The sequence below is a fragment of the Phocoena sinus genome, chromosome 1, assembly GCF_008692025.1.
Source record: "Phocoena sinus isolate mPhoSin1 chromosome 1, mPhoSin1.pri, whole genome shotgun sequence".
NCBI lineage: Eukaryota > Metazoa > Chordata > Mammalia > Artiodactyla > Phocoenidae > Phocoena > Phocoena sinus.
In genome coordinates, this window is record NC_045763.1 from 28,708,360 (window position 1) to 28,728,014 (window position 19,655).

At 52.4% G+C, this 19,655-nt stretch overlaps 1 protein-coding gene across 1 annotated transcript; it reads left to right on the plus strand.

The window, feature by feature from the left end:
* The first annotated feature begins 1,190 nt into the window (after positions 1 to 1,190).
* Positions 1,191 to 18,740, plus strand: TFAP2E (transcription factor AP-2 epsilon). Its single transcript, XM_032602496.1, has 7 exons — positions 1,191 to 1,483; positions 1,807 to 2,286; positions 2,877 to 2,928; positions 13,667 to 13,889; positions 15,256 to 15,374; positions 15,932 to 16,073; positions 17,846 to 18,740. The coding sequence occupies exons 1-7, from the start codon at positions 1,457 to 1,459 to the stop codon at positions 18,126 to 18,128; spliced, it is 1,326 nt and encodes a 441-aa protein (XP_032458387.1). The 5' UTR covers positions 1,191 to 1,456; the 3' UTR covers positions 18,129 to 18,740.
* Positions 18,741 to 19,655: the final 915 nt, after the last annotated feature.

Sequence of the window (19,655 nt, forward strand, 5' to 3'; positions counted from 1 at the left end):
TGAGAATGGGGGTGATAAGGGTTTCTATCTCATAGGGCTGTTGTGAGAGTTAAATAACTCAATACTCATCAAATACTTAGCATAGAGTCTGGCACACTCTGTAATGTTTGCTGTGATTATTTCTACTCTGCCCTGGTCTGAGCATCTTCCCTTTTTTAATTTTTATTTTTATTACTTTCTTTTAGCACCTTCCATCGGCTTTCTTAATTCCCATTCCCCTTAGCATTCCTCTCATTTCCCTTTCTTTAACCCTTGTCCCTGTTCCTTAGGAAGGGAGGGTTGGGTTTTGAAGGAAAGAAAGATAGAGGGACTGCAGGAAGTGGAACATGCTTGAGAGCCAGCCAGTGCCTGCCATGGTAACACACAAACACACAGCCTGCGCATGTTAGTGTGATGAGAGCACACGGTCCACATGATGTCAGTTACACACAGCTTCACTCAACATCCTCTGGGAGCCCACACTCAGTCAGCCCAGGCCCTCATGGCTTCAGAAATAGCTTGAGCCCTTCTCAGGTGGAACTCACGATGCCCAACCCCAGTGTCAGGCAACTCTCTCTTTCGGGCCAGTTTGTGTCTCCAACTTCCTCAGACCCTGGCTTGGCACTGGGAGTTACCAGCTGGGGGAAGCCTGAGTGAAGTAAGCACCCTCAGAGGGGCTTTGATCCAGAAATGTGCAGAGAGGCTGTGATGGCCCCCAACTCACACATACACACACAGATACTGACATGTGTGCACATGAGCCAGCAGGCTTGAGTCTGCAGCTCACAAACTTCTTCCACCTTCAAGACTGCCCACCTCATCCATAATCCAGTGAGACGGTTAGAGAAAGGACTGATACCCATTTTACAGACAGGGGAGCTGAGGCCGAGGAGGAGTAGTGCTTTGCTCAAAGGCAAAGGTGCAATAGAACCGATAGCAAACTAGAGCCCTTATGTCCCAGCCTCGAATCCTTCTCTGTTTCAAGGTGACTGGGAACTTCGAGCCTAGAAAGCGATCAGACAAGCGCGGGTTGGAATCACAACCCTCTATCCTTCCCAGGGGGTTGCGCCAAAGCTACGCCTCCTCTTGGGCTGTCGCTGGGGAGCTGGGAGAAAGCGGCCCTAGCGTATCTCTTTAATGCGCGCCCCCGGAGGCCCGGCGCGCCCCCGCCACTATAACTGGAGTGCATGGAGCAAGCTGCGTTCAGAGGAAGAAGGGCGGGCGCTGGGCGCCCATTGACCGACTTTTCCAAGTGCGATCAGCGCCCGTCCGGCCTACATCCCGCCCCCATGGACCCGCCCGGGGGCGCCCACTGCTGAGGACCCGATGCCTATTGGGCTCCGGGCTAGGTTGCACCCTGCCACCGCAAAGTGACCCCCCACGGGCCGTACAGGCTCCCAGCACCTCTTCCCGCAGAGCTCGCCGTCGGGCGAGGGCTCCACCGCCGCCACGCCTCGCGCCCCGCGCTGCCCGCCCCATGCTGGTGCACACTTACTCCGCCATGGTGAGTAGTCTCGGGCCCGGGGACACCGGGGCGTACCGGGCCGGGATCCGGGAGCCTGAATGCTGGACCTTCCGAACCTCCTCCTCCAACGAAATTTCGGAGGGAGGGGGCCACAGCGACTCCGCCCGCTGAGAACTGTGCGCGCCGGAGACCAATGTCCCCAGCCCAAGGCTCCCGCGCCCACGGGTCATTCAGAGATAGACCTCGGGCCTCGGGAAGCGGGCAGGACGGCAGCTGGCCCCTCGGGAGCTGAGGAGGGTCCTTTCGGGCTGGGTCCTTTCAGCTGCCTATGGGTCGCCTAACGCGCCCCTTTTCTTCCCCAGGAGCGCCCCGACGGGCTGGGCGCAGCGGCTAGCGGGGCCCGCTTGTCGTCGCTGCCCCAAGCGGCCTACGGGCCGGCGCCGCAGCTCTGCCACACGCCGACCGCCGCCGCCGCTGACTTCCAGCCGCCCTACTTCCCGCCGCCCTACCCGCAGCCGCCACTGACCTACGGCCAGGCGTCCGACGCCGCCGCCGCCTTTCCCCATCTGGCCGGAGACCCGTACGGTGGCCTGGCGCCCCTGGCACAGCCGCAGCCTCCGCAGGCTGCCTGGGCCGCGCCCCGCGCCGCCGCCCGCGCCCACGACGAGCCGCCCGGCCTGCTGGCGCCTCCCGCCCGCGCCCTGGGCCTCGACCCGCGCCGCGACTACACCGCCGCCGTGCCGCGGCTCCTGCACGGCCTGGCAGACGGCGCGCACAGCCTGGCCGACGCGCCCTTCGGCCTTCCCGGGCTGGCGGTGCCGCCGAGCCTGGAGGACCTGCAGGTGAGGCCCGAAGGGTCCGGGATGGGCCAGCATCCGCTGCGGTGACTTAGGACCTGGCTGGAGGCAAAGAGTGACCAATGCAGGAACCCGACTTTTCTCCCAGCCTGACACTTCTTGCTCGTGACTCCCAGGATGCGTCCCACGTCCTAGGTTAGACGCTGCCTGGCCTTTCGGGCGGCCTGACACTGAGTCCATGAGCAGGTGCCTGGATGGCGGCGACCCTTCGCCGAGTAAATGGGCAGAGGCCGAACCACTTTTGTCCCTCTCCACTGGGCAACGTAGGGAACCTATGCCCAGTCGCGGTCTACTGGAGCAGCCTGTACCTGGAGCGAAGCGAAGTGGAGGAGTTGCCTGTCTTAAGGTTCCAAAATGCCCTTTTTGCACGGCATGGCGAGGCACCCAGGGCTCCAACTCAGCCGCAAATGGTGGAGCGCCGGTGAATCCTGGTCCCGCCCGTCGCCGGCCGCAGGCGACGGGTGGTGCGCGTTGGGTGAAGCAGACAGGACAGGGACCGGGGACAGCAGGGGCTTGGGAAGCGAAAGGAGACTAGATCTACAAGCGCCCTTACCACCACCCTGTCCTATTTGCAGGCCATGGACGAGCCAGGAATGAGCCTCCTGGACCAGTCCGTGATCAAGAAAGGTAAGGAATGGCGTGCATCTGCCAGGGCAGAACCGGGCGAAACGGTGCAGGCCTCGGCACACAGACCCAGTTTCTTCCCCTGTGGCGCGTCCCTCCTGTGCGTCGCCAAGCTCACTCTTTACCAAGGCAAGGGCACTCTTTTGGATCTGGAGTTAATTTGCAAAACGAGTTAAACCACTTCTCTGTTTCCTAAGAGGTGTTAATGGGAGTGCTATTCCCATGGATGTCGTTAAATGATTTCCACTTTACCAAGCCTTATCATTTCCTAGCCTGTCTGGTGCTTTCTGCCCCTCCCTTCCTAGCAGGGCCTTGGGGACCTTGAGGTTTCCCTAGGGAATGTTTTCTCGGTTTGGGAGCCTCTTTCAGCAGTTTAGGAATAGGGGAGCTGGTGTGTGACTATTGTGTTGGGCTGTGCGCAGGAGGGTCAGGGCTTGGGAGTTGGTGTCTATGTGAGTTTGGGATCCTGTACATGTCTCTATGTTGCTTTCCCAGTATTTCTTGGTGTCTCTTGCTGTGAGTGTGTGACGTGTGTCTGTTATGTTGGTGTAATTTCCATGTGTTTGGGGGTCAGGGTCCCTGTTGTATCCCAGAATTTGTTCTTTGGCACTGAAGATCTTTAAGCATGTAGGGTTGCTCCCTGTGTATTTTCAGGATGTTTGTGTCTCTCTGCCCTTGGAAAAGCCAGGGGTTTGAGATCTGCCCTCCAGTGGATTTTCGGGCCTGTGAGTTCTGACTGTGACAGGGAAAGGTGAGAAAGACAGAGATTCAGAGAGGCCCAGGGATAAATTTGGGGCAGGTGCAGAGAGGAATATGGAGACACAGACAAGCCCGCTGTACCTGGGGCAAGCACTTGAGCCGGAATTGGCTCAAGTTGTTTTTCAAACGAGTGAATTCAAGCCTGGGCTCTGTTTGCCCTCCTTGAGTCCCAAGGAGGTGGGGTGGGGGGAGCTGGATTTCAAAAGTTGAGGCTGAGTTACCTGGGGCTGGGAGTTAGCTGGACCACCTGGTGTACATGTGGGGAAGATGAGGAGACAGGCCTCCCAGAACTTGGGAGAAGGGAGCTCCAGGTATTGGGGCTGTTACCTGGAGCTGGGGGTTTGGGGAGGCTGCCTGCAGTCCGGGCAGGTGTACACTCAGAGCCAGCTCTTCGCTGGCGGCCGCTGCCTTGCTTTAGTGGATTATTTGGAACCCGACAGAAGGGAGAGCTCGGTGTGCAGCGGCAAGAGCCTGCCGCTGTGCTGTCCACCCAGAGATTCAACCATGGTCTTGGTCCCCAGTTCTGACTCCTGCCCGGGCTCCACAGGCTACGGGGGCTCGGCTCACTGACTCCCTCAGGGAGGCCAGGACTTTGCATTTTGGGAAGGAGCTTGGGGATTTCTGCCCTGGGGAAGGGTAGAAGGATCAGGTGGGGCTCTGAGTACCTTAAACCCCAATCCCCTGGCCAGAGCCAGGACAAAAGACTGGCTACCAAGAAGGAACCAAAATTGCCTTGAGTTCGTTTCTCTCAAAGGACATCAGCTTTCATAAATCCCGGGTCCTAGGGGTGTGCCGGGATCCCCGAAGAACACAGTGAGTGCAGCCGGGACTGTCCCGAGTGCTGCACACGGGCTCCAGCGGGTGGGGGATGGATATGGGCGCTGGTGCTGTTCGGGATGTCGCCGACGCGGGCGTGCACACCGGCCGGACACCAGTGTCAGCCCGTCGGTGGCCCAGTGGAGCCCGGCGACCTGAGCTGGGGACTGCGTCCTGGGGGCCCCAACCCGGACATCGAGTCACAGCCCGGAGCAATGCAGCAAAGGGGGAGGGATGAGAGCCGGGGCTCCCAACGGAAGGAACAGGCTGGTTCCTGAGTCGCGAGCTTGTCCTTCGGCTGGCGTGGCGAGCCTTTGAGGAGGAGAGAGGGTCATTGCGGCAGAGCCGATCTGCGAGGTCCGGACCTCGCAGCGGGGTGCGTGGGCGGGCGACCCAGCTGTGGCTAAGCAGGTGGCCCGGTTGGAGCCCTGCGCCCTGGAGCCTCCACGCCCCACGCGGCGGGTAATTTTCGTTTGGGCCCTCCGCAGTCACTGCGGAACTCCGGCCACGCCGCCAGCCACTTGGGCACAATTGATTAGCATCCTTCTTCGCCCTCAAGCCTTCTGAAGGCATCGGGAGCCCCGGTCGAGTCCTGAAGTCCTCCGGCACCTGCCAGGGGCGGTGGAGGACCATCCCACTCAGACCCGGGTCCTGGAATTATAGAAGGTCGTTCTTGGCTAGCTGAAGCAAAGGATTCACTCCTCCAGCTCCTCCCGGCCCTGGCGGGAGGGGCAGCTGTGTCACGGGCGGTTGGAGTCCTAGGCTGTGAAAGGGAGGCGGCCGCAGCCCTACACCAGAAGCAGCCTTGCTACCGCAGGGAGGCCTCGGGTCTCGACTTCGACAGTGCGTCCAGGGAGGTTGTAAAATCTTCACTACTCCAGGCAGGGGAGGGGAGGCGAAGTCCCCGCCCCACCACACACTTCCAGGCCGGCAGCCCGTTGTAGCCAGGGCTGCCGGGGCAAGGATGGCAGATGGGGCTGAGGCTGACCCGAAGGGAAGTGGGGAGCCCTCAATTTTCTGCCCACATTTGTCACTTTCAGTTTCGTGACTTGTCCTAGGGGCACAGAAAGCAGGCGGGACTGGCCTGAGAGACAGACATGGACAGGAATATTTCCCAGCCAAGAAAGGCAGTGAACAGGGTCTGTATACCTTGTAGCGGGAGCTCAGAAGAGGAGCAGTGAGTGCCTGAACTTGGGAGGCTTCCTGAGGGAGAGGCAGCAGGGGGCTCAGTAGGTGTTCAGATTTGTTGAATGAAGGGTTTGGAAGTCTGAGTGCATTTGGAGAGGGGGTGTACAAAGGGCCGAGCTACTTTCACTCCACTAGGAACAGCACGTGCCTATGCCCTCTCTTTGGAAAGCCAGACAGGTTTAAAAAGGTTAAAAATCTCCGTGGGTTTCAGGCTGTACAGTCACAGCTGGAGGGGAGTGGTTTGGGGATGAGAATTGAGATAATCCTCCTTTCCTCTGAGGAGAGTGGATAGTTGCCTAATTGGGGGGGGCGGGAATCCCTCTCTGCTGGGCTCTGTTGTCCAGTCTCAGGGCAGGGGATGATGTAAGTTCTCTGCTCTCCCTGGATCTGGGGAAAGAAAAGGGAGATGGGGAGTTTCTGGGCTTCCAAGTGAATCTACAAGCAGGGCCAGGACCAGGGTGAGGTAAGTGAGGAACTCACTTGAGGCAAGATTTAGGAGGGCGCCTAAAAGCTCAGTAATCAAGGTAAATGATACATCTTAGTGCAATATGTTTAAAATTTTTTAATGCAAAAAATATCCACAATAAACGAAATATCAAAATTTACGTAAAGATGGAATCTGACCCTGCACTTCTACAACCCTGCCTCACTTGCCTCCCAGGCTACCATTGGGCCCAGAATGAGACAAAAAAACTGGTGCCCATGCAGATAGACTGTGGACTGTACCTGAGGGCAGCATAGAGCAGGGCAGTGAACGGTAGCAGTTATATTTAAAAGAAACCCTCTAGGGGAGAGGAAATAGGGGAGGGGGAAGATAGGAGTAGGGGATTAAGAGGTACAAACTTACTATGTATAAAGTAAATAAGGTACAAGGATATATTGTACAACACAGGGAACATAGCCGTTATTTTATAATAACTATAAGTGGAATATACCTTTAAAAATTGTCAATCATTGTGTTGTACACTTGCAACTTATATAATATTGTACATCAACTATCCCTCAATTAAAAAAATAAAAGAAACCCTCTAGCAGTTGGTGAGAAGGAAACTTAACCAGCAGGTCCCACTGGGGAGATGAGGGGACTCAAGTGGGCTGGGAGAAGGGTCACGACCCCTCCTGTCTGCCTTCCTCCTGCTGCCCCTTCCCCCCAGGCTTTGGACCTTAAGTGGTACCTTAAGTGTGGTCTAAGGAACCACATGCATCAAATCCCCAGGGGTGCTTGTTAAAAAATGCAGATTTCCTGGGCACCATTTCACATCTACTGAATGAGAATCCCTGGAATTATGGCCCTGGAACTTCATTTCTTTAACTGATTGATTGAAGTAAAATGTACATACCTGAAATTCACCCATTGGAAAAGTGCAGTTCGATGATTTTTAGTAAATGTATGGAGTTGTGTAACCATTGCCACAGTCTGTTTTAAGACATTTCCAACACCCCCCAAAGTTCCTCCATTCCCAGTTGTAATTAATTCCCACTCCAGGCCTTAGGCAACCACTGGTCTGCTTTCTGTCTATATGTTTGCACATACTGGACATGTTATATAAATGGAACATGTAAGTATGCTGACTTTTGCATCTAGCTTCTTGTACTTATAATGTTTTTGAGGTTCATCTGTGTTGTAGGCTGTATCCGTAGGTCATCCCTTTTTTATTGGCTAGTATACTCCATCGTGTGGATGTAACACATTTTGTTTATTCATTCAGCAGTTGATGGACACTGGGGTTGTTTCCACTTTTTGGCTAGGATAAATAATGCTGCTATGATCATTTACACGCATGTCTTTGTGCGGACATACGTTTTCACCGCTCTTGAACTCCTAGGAGTGAAATGTCTGGATTTTATGGTAAGTTTGTCTTTAATTTTTTTAAAGAAACTCCCAAGCTGTTTTCTAAAGTGGCTGTACTGTTTTACATTCCCACCAAGAAAGTGTGAGAGTTCCAGTTTCTCCACATCGTCATCTGCACTTGATATGTCTCTTTTTGATTATAGCCTTCCTGACGGTACCTCAGTATCCTTTTAATTTGCATTTCCCTAATGACTAATGATGCTGAACACTTTTCCATGTGCTTACTAGCCATTCATATATCATTTTAAGTGAAATGTCTACTCACATATTTTGAACATTTTCTAATCGGGTTGTATATCTTACTATTGGATTATAAGAACTCTTTATGTATTCTGGATACACATCCCTGATAAGATACAGGATTTGCAAATATTTTCTTCAAGTCTATGGTTTGTCTTTTCATTTTCTTAATAGTGTCTTTTCAGGTGCAAAGGTTTTCGATTTTGATGAAATCCAGTTTATCATTATTTTCTTTTATGGATCATGCTTTTGGTGTTATATTAGGAACTCTTTGCCTAACCCAAGGTCATGAAGATTTTTCTCCTGTATTTTCTTCTAGAAAGACTTGCAATTTTAACCAACTTTCCAACAGAGTCTATTGCACACTCCCCAGAATCCATGGTCAGACCATATCTACCACCTGTGGACAGAGTGTGTATGTAGACTTGTGTGTGTGTGAGAGAGTCTTGTCTGATAGATTGGCTAACTAGGAGCTCTGTCTGTAGGACATTCCTATGTCTGTAGGAGTGTGTACATGTGAATGGCTTCTGCATTCATGACCAGGGGGACGCCATGGGTAGACCACTTCAGCTTTAGGACACTGTGGTGTGGGAGACAAACACTGGTCCCTCCTTTGCAATCCGTGCTAGTTAATTCCCACCTTCGTGACTGCTCCTGTCCCAGGCTACCTGCTTCCCTAACCCTGGCCTCCAAACCTCTGTCTTTTTTTTTTTTTTTTTTTTTGCAGTACGTGGGCCTCTCACTGATGTGGCCTCTCCCGTTGCGGAGCACAGGCTCCGGATGCGCAGGCTCAGCAGCCAGGGCTCACGGGCCCTGCCGCTCCGCGACATGTGGGATCTTCCCAGACCGGGGCATGAACCCGTGTCCCCTGCATCGTTAGGCGGACTCTCAACCACTGAGCCACAAGGGAAGCCCACCTCTGTACTCTTTGAAGGAAGAAGCTGAGGAAAAGGGTACAGACAAGTGGGGAAAGCAACAAAGTCTGTAATTCGTATACACAAACACATGTCCACCTGTCATGCACTACATTAGCCGCACCTATGTTTGCATAAATCTGGCATATACTCTATGTTTAAATATATCAGCAGGAGCAAAAGCACTTGCAGATATCCTTATGCATTTTGCCACATTCTTGCAACAGTCGAGCAGAGCCTATGTGTATATAGCTGGGGCTCGGTATTTGTTGTTAAGTGTATATATGCACAGTCTCATCCTCAGTGCTCTATGGCAGGGCATGTAGTTTTTACGTATAGATGTTTGTGTGACACGTGTGCTCACATACGTCCCTGTTTGTACATGTGCAAACAGCTTCACCCAGCTTTGGCCTCTCTCCTCTCTCACAGTGCCTGGCCTCCGGGGTCCCCAGATTTTAATAAAAGCTGGATAGAGGAGGCTGCTGGGGAAGAGAGGAATTCTCTGTTCCTCTGACCATTCCCTCTGGCTAGGAGTCATGGGAGAGAGGACAGTCACTTTGCCCTTCTTGTTAATTTGCTAATTCATAGTTTTAGTTGTTTAAGTCGAGCATGAGGTATAATTTACGTATAGTACACTTCACCCTTTTTAGTTGTGCATTTCTATGAATTTTGACAAATGTAAACATATAGTCAAGATATGAAATATGTTAGAGAATGGTTCCATCACCCCAGAAAGTCCCCTCAAGGCAGAGGGACACAGGTGATGAGGGAGCCCGTGCAGAGGCCTGGGAGACACTGGGGTGGGGGGTGGCATGGCTGCTATTGCGTGTCCAGTGTCAGTGTGTCTGTTGGGTCAGGACATCCTTGCTCCTCACTCTGGGGCGGAGGCTGGGATTAGGATAAGAGGAGTGAGGCAGGGTCGTGGAAGAGCGGGATCAGAGCCTGCTTCTATTTAAATTTTTGATATTTTGTCACTGTAGATTTTTACATTAATTTTTACTTTAAAAAATATTGCATTAAAATACTGTTTGCCTTGATTGCTGAGTTTTTTGCTGCCTCCTTAAATTTTGCACCCACGACAAGCGCCTCCCCTGCCTCACCCTAGTTTTGGCCCAGCTCTGGGGACAGGGAACTTGCCTGGGGTAGGGTGTGTGCTGCTACTCTCTCCACCTCCCCCCACCTCTTCACTTCTCCCACTCAGCCCCATCCATGACCTGTTGGCCCTGCCCTGGTGCCTGAATAGGGACGACCCAGGGAGGAAGGGCAGTTTTACCATCAATTGCTAAAAAAGGAATGAGGTTCCTTTTCCGACCCTCCCCCACCCCACCCCCACCCCATGCATATATTGGCTGTGAGTCTTCACACTTTCTCCCATTCCACGTTTCAAGGGCCCTTGCTTCCCTCATTTATTCTACATTCATTGACACCCCCTTGTGCCAAGACTCTGCTCTCAGGCACTCCCAGTTGGTGGGGAAGACAGAGGAGGAAGCAGACATGAGGTTCAGTGTGGTAAGGACAGCGACAGAGGGTGAAAAGGAGCAGGGGGTGAGGGCTTAGGAAGCTTTGCATTGGGGGTGGTGCCCGGACTGAGGCTTGAGAAGGAGGAGGCCCTGCTTAGTAAAATGGAGAAGGGCTCCTGAGACAGACAGCAAGCAGTTCTGCGGGGCTTAAAGAGCCCACACGCTGGTGAGCTAGTCGTCCCGCATCCCAGGTGGTGCTTCACACGTTCCATGTGACCTGTCCTGGGTTTTTAAATTTTTGAATCAGTTGCCAATGTTTAAAAATCCAGGGACTTCCCTGGCGGTCCAGTGGTTAGGATGCTTCCATTGCAGGGCGCATGGGTTCAATCCCTGGTCGGGGAACTAAGATCCCACAAGCTGCACAGTGTGGCCAAAAAATAATAATAAAGTAAAAATCCAGAGATTTCACCTAGAAATCTCAAATCCTTGTCTCACCAGCAAAAACAAAAACAAAACAAACCAAGAGTTCTGGCAATGTTGGTGTATCCTGCATGGTAACACTCGGCCAAGTAGCAGGTCTCCCACATCTCACTTACTTATATGCTAACTCCTGTGCTCCCCCCCTTTGAAGTCTAGAACTGTGCTGTCCACTGTGGGAGCCACGGGCCACGTGTGGCTATTGAGCACTTGAAATGTGGCTAGTCCGAATTAGGATGGGCTATCACTGTAAAATACGTGTTGAATTTTGAAGACCAAGGACAAGAAAAGAATGTAAAATAGCTCATTAAGGGATTCCCTGGTGGCGCAGTGGTTGAGAATCCACCTGCCAATGCATGGGGGCATGGGTTCAAGCCCTGGGCGGGAAGATCCCACATGCTGCGGAGAAACTAAGCCCGTGCACCACAACTACTGAGCCTGCGCTCTAGAGCCCACGAGCCACAACTTCTGAAGCCCGCGCACCTAGAGCCTGTGCTCCACAACAAGAGAAGCCACCGCAGTGAGAAGCTCGCACACAGCAACGAAGAGTAGCCCCCGCTCGCCACAACCAGAGAAAAGCCCACGAGCAGCATTGAAGACCCAACGCAGCCAAAAATAAAATAACTTACCAAAAAAAGCTCATTAATAATTTTTAAAATATCGATTGTATGTTTCAGTGATAGTATTTTTATTTATTTACAAAAATTTTTAATTTTTATTATTATTTTTTTTGGCTGTGTTGGGTCTTTGTTGCTGCATGCGGGCTTTCCCTAGTTGCAGTGAGCGGGGGCTACTCTTCGTTGCAGTGCGTGGGCTTCTCACTGCGGTGGCTTCTCTTGTTGTGGAGCATGGGCTCTAGGCACACAGGCTTCAGTAGTTGTGGCTCGCAGGCTCTAGAGCACAGGCTTAGTAGTTATGGCTTAGTTGCTCCACGGCATGTGGGCTCTTCCTGGACCAGGGCTCGAACCTGTGTCCCCTGCATGGGCAGGTGTATTCTTAACCACTGTGCCACCAGGGAAGTCCCGATAATATTTTTATATACGGGGTAAGTAAAATATATTAAAATTGGTATTAACATGTTTCTTACTTTTTAAAAATAGAGCTACCAGAAAATATAAATTTATATATGTGGCTTACAGTATATTTGTATTGGTCAGTGTGGGTCGAGAGCCTAAAGGGCAGATGGAGGACCAGGCAAAAGGGGTAGGCAGGGCCGGACCACAAAGGAGGGTGAAGGAGGACATTATGACAGTTAAGAATGTGAACTTTAAAGTCCATGGTCAGAGGTCAAGACCCATGTCTGCTCCTTATTGCTGTACTATCTTAAGTTCTTTGAACTTTTAGTTTCTTCATCTTGAAATGGGGACAGAAAATAGCATCTCCACAGAGCTGTTAATGTGGATCACTTGGTATATAGTTGGCACTCACTGAAGGATAGGCGGCAGCATTCTGCTCAGCTATGGAGCTAGAATTTAATTCTCGGGCACTGAGGGGTTCTAGGCTGGGGAGTGATGGGTGTTTCAGAAAGATCCCTCTGGAGCAGGGGCTGGGCAGAAATTCAGGTGGGAAATGAGTGAGCGTCCCTGTACACCTGGAGAAGTGGCTGCATCCAGGGCACGTGGAGAAAAGAAAGCCCTAGTACGTGGTGATGGATGGGATGTGGTGGGAGAGGGCAGCATGGAGGGCCTCACTGAGGTTTCTAGCTGGGCGATGGGATGGAGGGTTTGAATGTGCATCCAGAGAGGAAAAAGCTGGAGGGGCTCTGCCAGGCCAGGGACTGGGCCAGCCTTGCTTACCTCTGCCTTCCCAAGGCTTAGCACAGTTCCTGGCACACAGGTGCTCAGCAAATATTTGCCAAATGGCTGGAGGGCCAAGTGCTGCCTTTGATGCCATAGTCCAGGGCTTGCTACTGGTACTAAGTCTACCAGCTGTGTGATCTCAGCCACATTACTTCACCCCTCTGGGCTTCAGTCTCCTCATCTGTAAAAGGGGAATAACAACATAGCCCCCTGGTGGGTTGTTCTGAGGATTCAGTGAGGTTATCTGTATGGTGAGTGCTCAGTGACTGTTGGCCTCAGGCTCCCCACTTGATCCCCCTCCCCAAACACACAAGGCCTGCCTTTTCTACCAAGGCTCTCACTTCCTTGAAAGAAGAGAAGCCCAAGGGGAAGCAGGTGCCTCAGTCAGTCTCCCTTCGCCCTGATGCTTAGCAGAGAATGGAGGTTAGACTGCAGGAAGAACTTTCTTTTAGAGCCAAGAGTGTCCAAATGGGTGTTAAAAAATAAACTTCTCAGATTTCCCTTCCTGTCCTTCATAGATATTAGTAGATAATTAGAAAGCATTTGGGGGAGGGGGTGATAGAGTGTGTCTCTTCATTCTTGGTCTCCTTGAGCATCCCAGAGAGACTTGGCAGGAAAGGGGCCAGGGCCTAACGGGACCATAACCTCCCTGTCCCTGGGATGTGGGAGCCCAAGGGCCCCAGGCCTTTCACTGATCTGGGGTTGTGGGTGAGACGTGGGGATCACAAATGAGCGGGGGGAATCAGGGATTGCCTGTGATTGTGCAGATCTGGCTGGGCTCTGCTGCAGTGACCCAGGAATCCTGCCTCCAGCTCATATTCCATTTCCTTATTTCCAACTCCCTCTCTGATTACACATGGCAAAACTCCAAGACTGCTGAAGCTGTTTGAGTTTTAACAGGGAACCAGCCTGACTCAGTGAAAGAACAGGGGTTCAAGAGCCAGAGAACTTAGGGTTTAATGTCTACCACCCATTAGCTGAGTGAGCTAGAGGGAGTCACGTTAACTTCATTGTGCTTCAGTCTCTTCCCTTGTAGAGCAGGCATAGTAGAACCTCCTTCCAAAAGGTGCCGGGACGTACAGATGCAGCTGTGTGTACACAGCATGCTAGAACGGGGGCCAGCACACAGCTGGTGCTTCAGCAATGCGCTCATGCCACAGCTGGCTAGTGCCTGTGTCCGGTGGTCCCTGGCTCAGTGTTGTCTCTCTCTCCCTTGCTCTTGCTTCTGCTTCACAGTCCCCATCCCCTCCAAAGCCAGCAGCCTTTCGGCCCTCTCATTGGCCAAAGACAGCTTGGTTGGCGGCATCACGAACCCCAGTGAGGTCTTCTGCTCCGTGCCAGGCCGGCTGTCTCTGCTCAGCTCGACATCCAAGTACAAGGTGACAGTGGGGGAGGTCCAGCGGCGACTCTCACCTCCCGAGTGCCTCAATGCCTCTCTCCTGGGTGGTGTCCTTCGCAGGTAGGAAGGCCAGCCCACAACTTCCTGCACAGTGTCAAAGCTAAAATGTGTGGTCGTTTCAGACTTTCTCAGGAGATCGTAGAGGGGCCGGCCCCACCCCAGGCCACAGGGTCATCTCCACCTCAGTCTCCCTGGGGGATTGTGCATGCTCTCTGGGCAGGCCTAGGTCCTCAGCAGCTCCCATGGGTCTGTGGGCTTGGGGGTCGCGGGTAGAGAGGAGCCTGGGTACAGAGAACGGATGGAGGACTCACCCACATTGGGTACGATGGACAAGGCTGGGTCTGGGGAAGGGAGAGTGCCATCTTCACCCCATCCCTCAGGAAAAGGATCCCCGGGACCTGAGGCCCATTCCCTGTGTCAGTATAGTCCTCTCTGGTGCGTGTGTTTTGGGGTGGGGAGCATGGGGTGCATGGTTTGTCTTCATAGTTGTGTCTGTCTCTCTGTGTGCGTGTCCTTGTGCCTGGGTATTTCTGCTTCAGGGCTATGAGCTTTGATATGTTTGAGGATAGTGTTTGTGTGTGTGCATGTGTGTGTATATGTAGTGTAGGAGTGGCCAGGAGTATATGTTTCCGTGAGTGTGAGTTTCCTGTGTTACCTTTAGTGAGATGTGTTGGTTACCGTGTTCTACTCTGAGTGTGTATGTTGTGTGTGTGTGTGTGACTGCATGCGCACGTGGAGCTAGACATATGTGTGTTTACCTGTCTGTACCTTTGTGTGGGGCTGCATCTGTGCAGGTGTGGGAGTATCTCCTTATTCCTGGTCTCTTTGAGCAACCCAGAGCGACTTGTATGAGTCTGTGAATGTCTGTACAAATGTCCCTGGGATCCTGACTTGGTGTGAACATGTGTCTCTGACTGTATCCCTGGGTGTTTGAGTCTGTGTGTCTGTCTCTATTGGTGTGTGTGTCTCTATTCTTGGCCCTCAGTGTGCGTTCATCTGTGTATGTGTCTATGTGCTCCTGGGCAGCCGTGTGTGTAACAGTGTCTCCCCATGTGTCTGTGTTTCCCTGTGTGTTTCAGGGTCTGTGTGTCCCTGGGTAGCTGTGTTGGTGTGCTCAGGTGGGAAAAAGGACCCTAAGATGCTGGTTCATCCTGCCCCACCTTGGGCTGGCCCTGTTATTGAGAGGATTAGGGAGAAGTGAGGGGTTCCTGGAGCTGCGTGCTAGGCCCCCCATTCCCATCTTGGCTGCAAAACCAGTGAGATTAGGAGATTGGGATCAGGTAAATAGAGACCCCAGAGTGTCCCCAGGACCAGACCCCAGCCTCAGCAGGGTTGGTGGAGGCAGGAAGGCCCTGTTGGGTCACTTAGCATACATGCTTCATCTTGTCTTCATAGTGTGTGTCTGTCTTTCTGTGTGCATGGCAAGGGCCAAGTCCAAGAATGGGGGCCGGTGCCTGCGGGAACGGCTGGAGAAGATTGGGCTCAATTTGCCAGCTGGTCGTCGCAAGGCCGCCAATGTGACGCTGCTGACTTCACTAGTAGAGGGTGAGGCCTGAGGGGACCTGTGTCATCCAGTGTGACTGTGTGTGGCTGTCTCTAATGCAGGAGGGTGTGTTAGTCATGTGTGTGTTCTCTGTGCACCATGTATAAGTAAGGGGTGTGTGTGATATACGTGTACAGTCTTGAAGTGTATATGCAAGCACACATGTGCATGTGCCGGTGCAGTAGAGAGCACGTGTGTGTGTGTGTGTGTGTGTGTGTGTGTATGGGGGGAAGAGTGGCCAGTGTTTGGATGTGGTAAAGAGATGAGGGGGTCAGAGTCCCTTCCTTGGAGGTTGGTGACTCTCAGCTTGATCATCTTGAGTTCAGGCTCTGGGACAACTGGTGGGCTCAGCTCCCACCCCTTAGCTCAGAGCCCATCTGAGGTAGCCCCAAGGGAGGGCAGCGGGGTTGTGTCTAGAGCTGAGAGGGAAATCAAGAAAAGATATATATAGAAGCAGGATGGCCCCGGTCAGGGGTTGGAGTGTCAAGGCCATGCTCCAGGCTCAAAGGTACACCTGGCTGTAGTGACGGCTCATCTCTCTGCCTCCCCTCCCTCCTAGGAGAGGCTGTACACCTGGCCCGAGACTTTGGCTACGTCTGTGAGACCGAGTTCCCAGCCAAGGCAGCTGCCGAGTACCTGTGCCGCCAGCATGCTGACCCGGGGGAACTGCACAGCCGCAAGCACATGCTGCTGGCCGCCAAGTGAGTGAGGGCGCCACGCACTGGCTGTCATGGGTGCCGCGTACAGGCACATGGGTGCAATGCACAGACACAGACACCAAGCATGGGCACAATGGATACCACCCGTGTACATGTGATGTACACACGGTACATGCAGCACTGCACACAGGCACACCTAGGTTCCATGCTGTGCACTTGACAGGGCACACATGGATACATGTGAACATATCTGGGTTCTACACATCAGCAAACAGTGTCACAGACAGGCTTAGGTAAGTCCACGTGTGGGCACCACCAGCCCCAGTCCCGTCATGGGTCTGAGGTTCTCTGGCCTTGCTCCCCCTGCCTGAGCCTTGCCAATCAGCCCCTCTGCTCCAGTAACCTCCATCAGGGCACCAACTCCCACCCAGACCCCTGGGTTGACCCCCCTTTATTCTTACTTCACATCTGACCCCTCTGCAAGTCTCACTGATGCCTCCCTCGCCACCACTCGCATGCCACCTCAACTCTGGTCTCCCAGTCTCACTCCTGGACGTTCACCCCAGCGCCCCTCTGTTCCCCCAGCCTCCCTGCACATGCACTGATCCCTACCCAAGAGCCTTCAATGGCTCCCACTGCTACTGCAATTGATTTTCAAACTAGGTTCTGTAGGGATGCCGCAGGGCCTGTTTAATGAACTGGTGTTCCATTAAGATTTAGTTTTTAGAAAGGGTCCCATTGCAAGAAGAGACAGACATGGGGGCGGGTTTGAAAACCACCATTCTGTCAAGTCCAGACTCCTTTGAGGGCCCCCATAATCTGGTCTGCACAAACTCCACCCACTCCAACTGACCCACTTGCTCTCTCCTGCCCTCCTGTCCTTGGGCTTGTTCTTCTGCTTAGAACACCATCCAGTCCCCCCACCTAACAGTCCTTCAAATCACAACTCCATGCTCCCGCCTTCAAGGTTTCCTCAAGTCCCCTAGGCAGAATTGGAATCACAGACTCATGGGACTGCCATGACTCATGGGGCCTTTGAGGCTGCTCATATTGGAGCTGGAGAAACATATCTAGGGCAGGGATCACCTCACTCAATCAGCTAACTCATCAAGCACTTTCTGGGTCCCAGTCATGTCTAAGATGCTGACCTGGTTCCTTGGTGATGCAAAGGTGAGACACAAGTGATTCTCCTGCCTGAGCCATATATCCAGCCACATACTGGAGATGGATTCAAATCCCAGCCTAGTCACTTGGGCAGGTCATCTAACCTGTCTGAAACCACCCAGTTTCCTCTTCCATGTGATGGGAATGATAATAACGTTATAGATTTGTTGTGAGGATTAAGTGAGATGATACATACAGTGTGCTTGGCACAGCATCCAGGCATCAATTCATGTTCACTGCTAGCTATTATTTCAGTTATTTAAGGCAGATTCTGGATTGTTCCCCAATAATTCCATAGACAAACCTCTTGAAGCATTGGCTGTTTTGGGTGGAGGTGGCAGTAGGAGAGGGAATCAAGGAAAGTTTCCTGGATAAGGTGGGAGTTGAGCTGGACTTGGAACGTGGGCAGGACATCCACAGAAATTGTAGGGTATTGGCATGTGCTATTTATTAGGTGTGTGATATTGGGCAAATCAGTTAACTTCTCTAAACCTTAGTTTACTTTTCTCTAACACAGGTATGATCATCATTTGTAGACTGTTGGGTCAGCAATCATATATATAATGTATATAAAGTACCCAGTATGTGGTGGGTCCTTCCCTGGACTCAGACCTTTGTCCTCTAACCTCTGACCCTCCTTCCCCCACCAGGCAGATCTGCAAGGAGTTTGCAGACTTGATGGCGCAGGACCGTTCACCGCTGGGGAACACCCGCCCAGCACTCATCCTGGAGCCCGGAGTGCAGAGCTGCCTGACACACTTTAGCCTCATCACCCACGGCTTCGGCGGGCCTGCCATCTGTGCTGCCCTCACTGCCTTCCAGAACTACTTGCTGGAGTCACTCAAGGGGCTGGACAAGATGTTTCTAAGCAGTGCAGGCAGTGGGCATGGTGACACCAAGGCTTCGGAGAAGGATGCCAAACTTCGGAAGTAACTGCTTCCCCCACCCCATCCCTAAGGGGCTCCCAAGGTCTGAAATGAGGTCTTTGCTCCTGGGGGTGGGCCTGACAGGATTAAAAGGTGGGGTCGGAGTCAGGCCAGAAAGAGAACATTCCTCCAGAAACCCATGAGTTAGGGGTCTGGGCTGGAGTAAGGGGAGGTGGCCTCTGTGGTGGTTTGTAGATAAGGGCCCAGGCGTCTGCCTCGCACGTGCAATTTTCTGACCCTTGACTGCTGAGAAAGGCTTGGACAGGAAATTGCATGGAAAAGCCTGGTTCTTGGGGCCAGCGCTGCCCATTAGGGTGATGGGTGCTCCTAGAGGCCAAGGCCTTGCTGTTTTTACTAACAGCAGGAGAGGAATCAACAAACCAGGTGCTACTGAGGAGTTGGTGCCCTTCATCCCAGAATCGCCCACCCCCAGAAAAGGGGTGCTGGCAGGAGGCCCCAGTGGGCTCTTTGGACCCCTGCCACTCTTGTAAAGAAGTGGGCAGGAGGGGCCCTCAAGGAACAGAGAAGATAAACACAAATTGGATAACTTGAATCCAGGCTGCATTTCAGTCCTGTTGCTGTGTCCTATTTATTTATGTTGTAATTTAAAGTTTTAAAATGTTCAGTGCAACTTATTTATCCCAATGAGTTGAGGACTCTTGTTTCAATGTCTTCTGCTTATGCACCAAGATGTCCAGCTGGACCAGGATGGAGAGGGTGTTTTTGCTCGCAAAGGGCTGTTGGTGGGCTAGGAGGGAATAAAGATGTCAGGGACCCCAAGGTTGTTGCTGGGATTTTTTATTTGCTGTTGTTTCTCTTGACCCTGCAGTCAATGTACCTCCCCAACTCTCAGATTGCTTTCTCATTCTCTTAATAAAACCTTTTCATTGGATATGAAGCTCTCCCTGTCCTTCTTCAGCCCAAGGTCACGGGGGAGAGGCAGGGCCTAGGAATTGGGGGTGGGGAGGTGGAGTGGGAGGGGGACTATAAGGAGGAAACCTCGGAAGGGGCTGTGGGCACCTCTGGGTGAGGGGGTACAGATGGTGGGTCTATCTGGCTTGTTAGTGTGGCTGCTATTTTTGTGTGTGTGTGTGTGTGTGTTTGTGTGTGTGTGTATAGTGAATCCTGGGGGGGCTGTATGTGTATTATTGTGACTTACTGGGCCGTGTGTGTGAATGTGTCAGTCCAGCTATTAGGTCTATGTGATGTGTTAACATGACCGTTGGTGGTGGGTCTGTATGTGTGTCAATATGAATGCTGATGATGATTACGTGTGTCTATCTGGCTCATTCAAATCCAGCTCTTCTGTCTCCTTGAGGATTTCATTCTTGAGGCCACTTTTCTTTCCTGCACCTTTATTCTCTCCCTCTCTACTGAATCATCTATACTAAATCGTTCCCCAAAGGACACATATTCTATGATCTCTTACCTTACAAAACATAAATCCTTTCTCCATTTACTTCTTTTGCAGTTGGAGAGTTTTTAAAAGATCGCTACACCCCTACCTCCATTTCCTCACCCACCCCCAATTCAC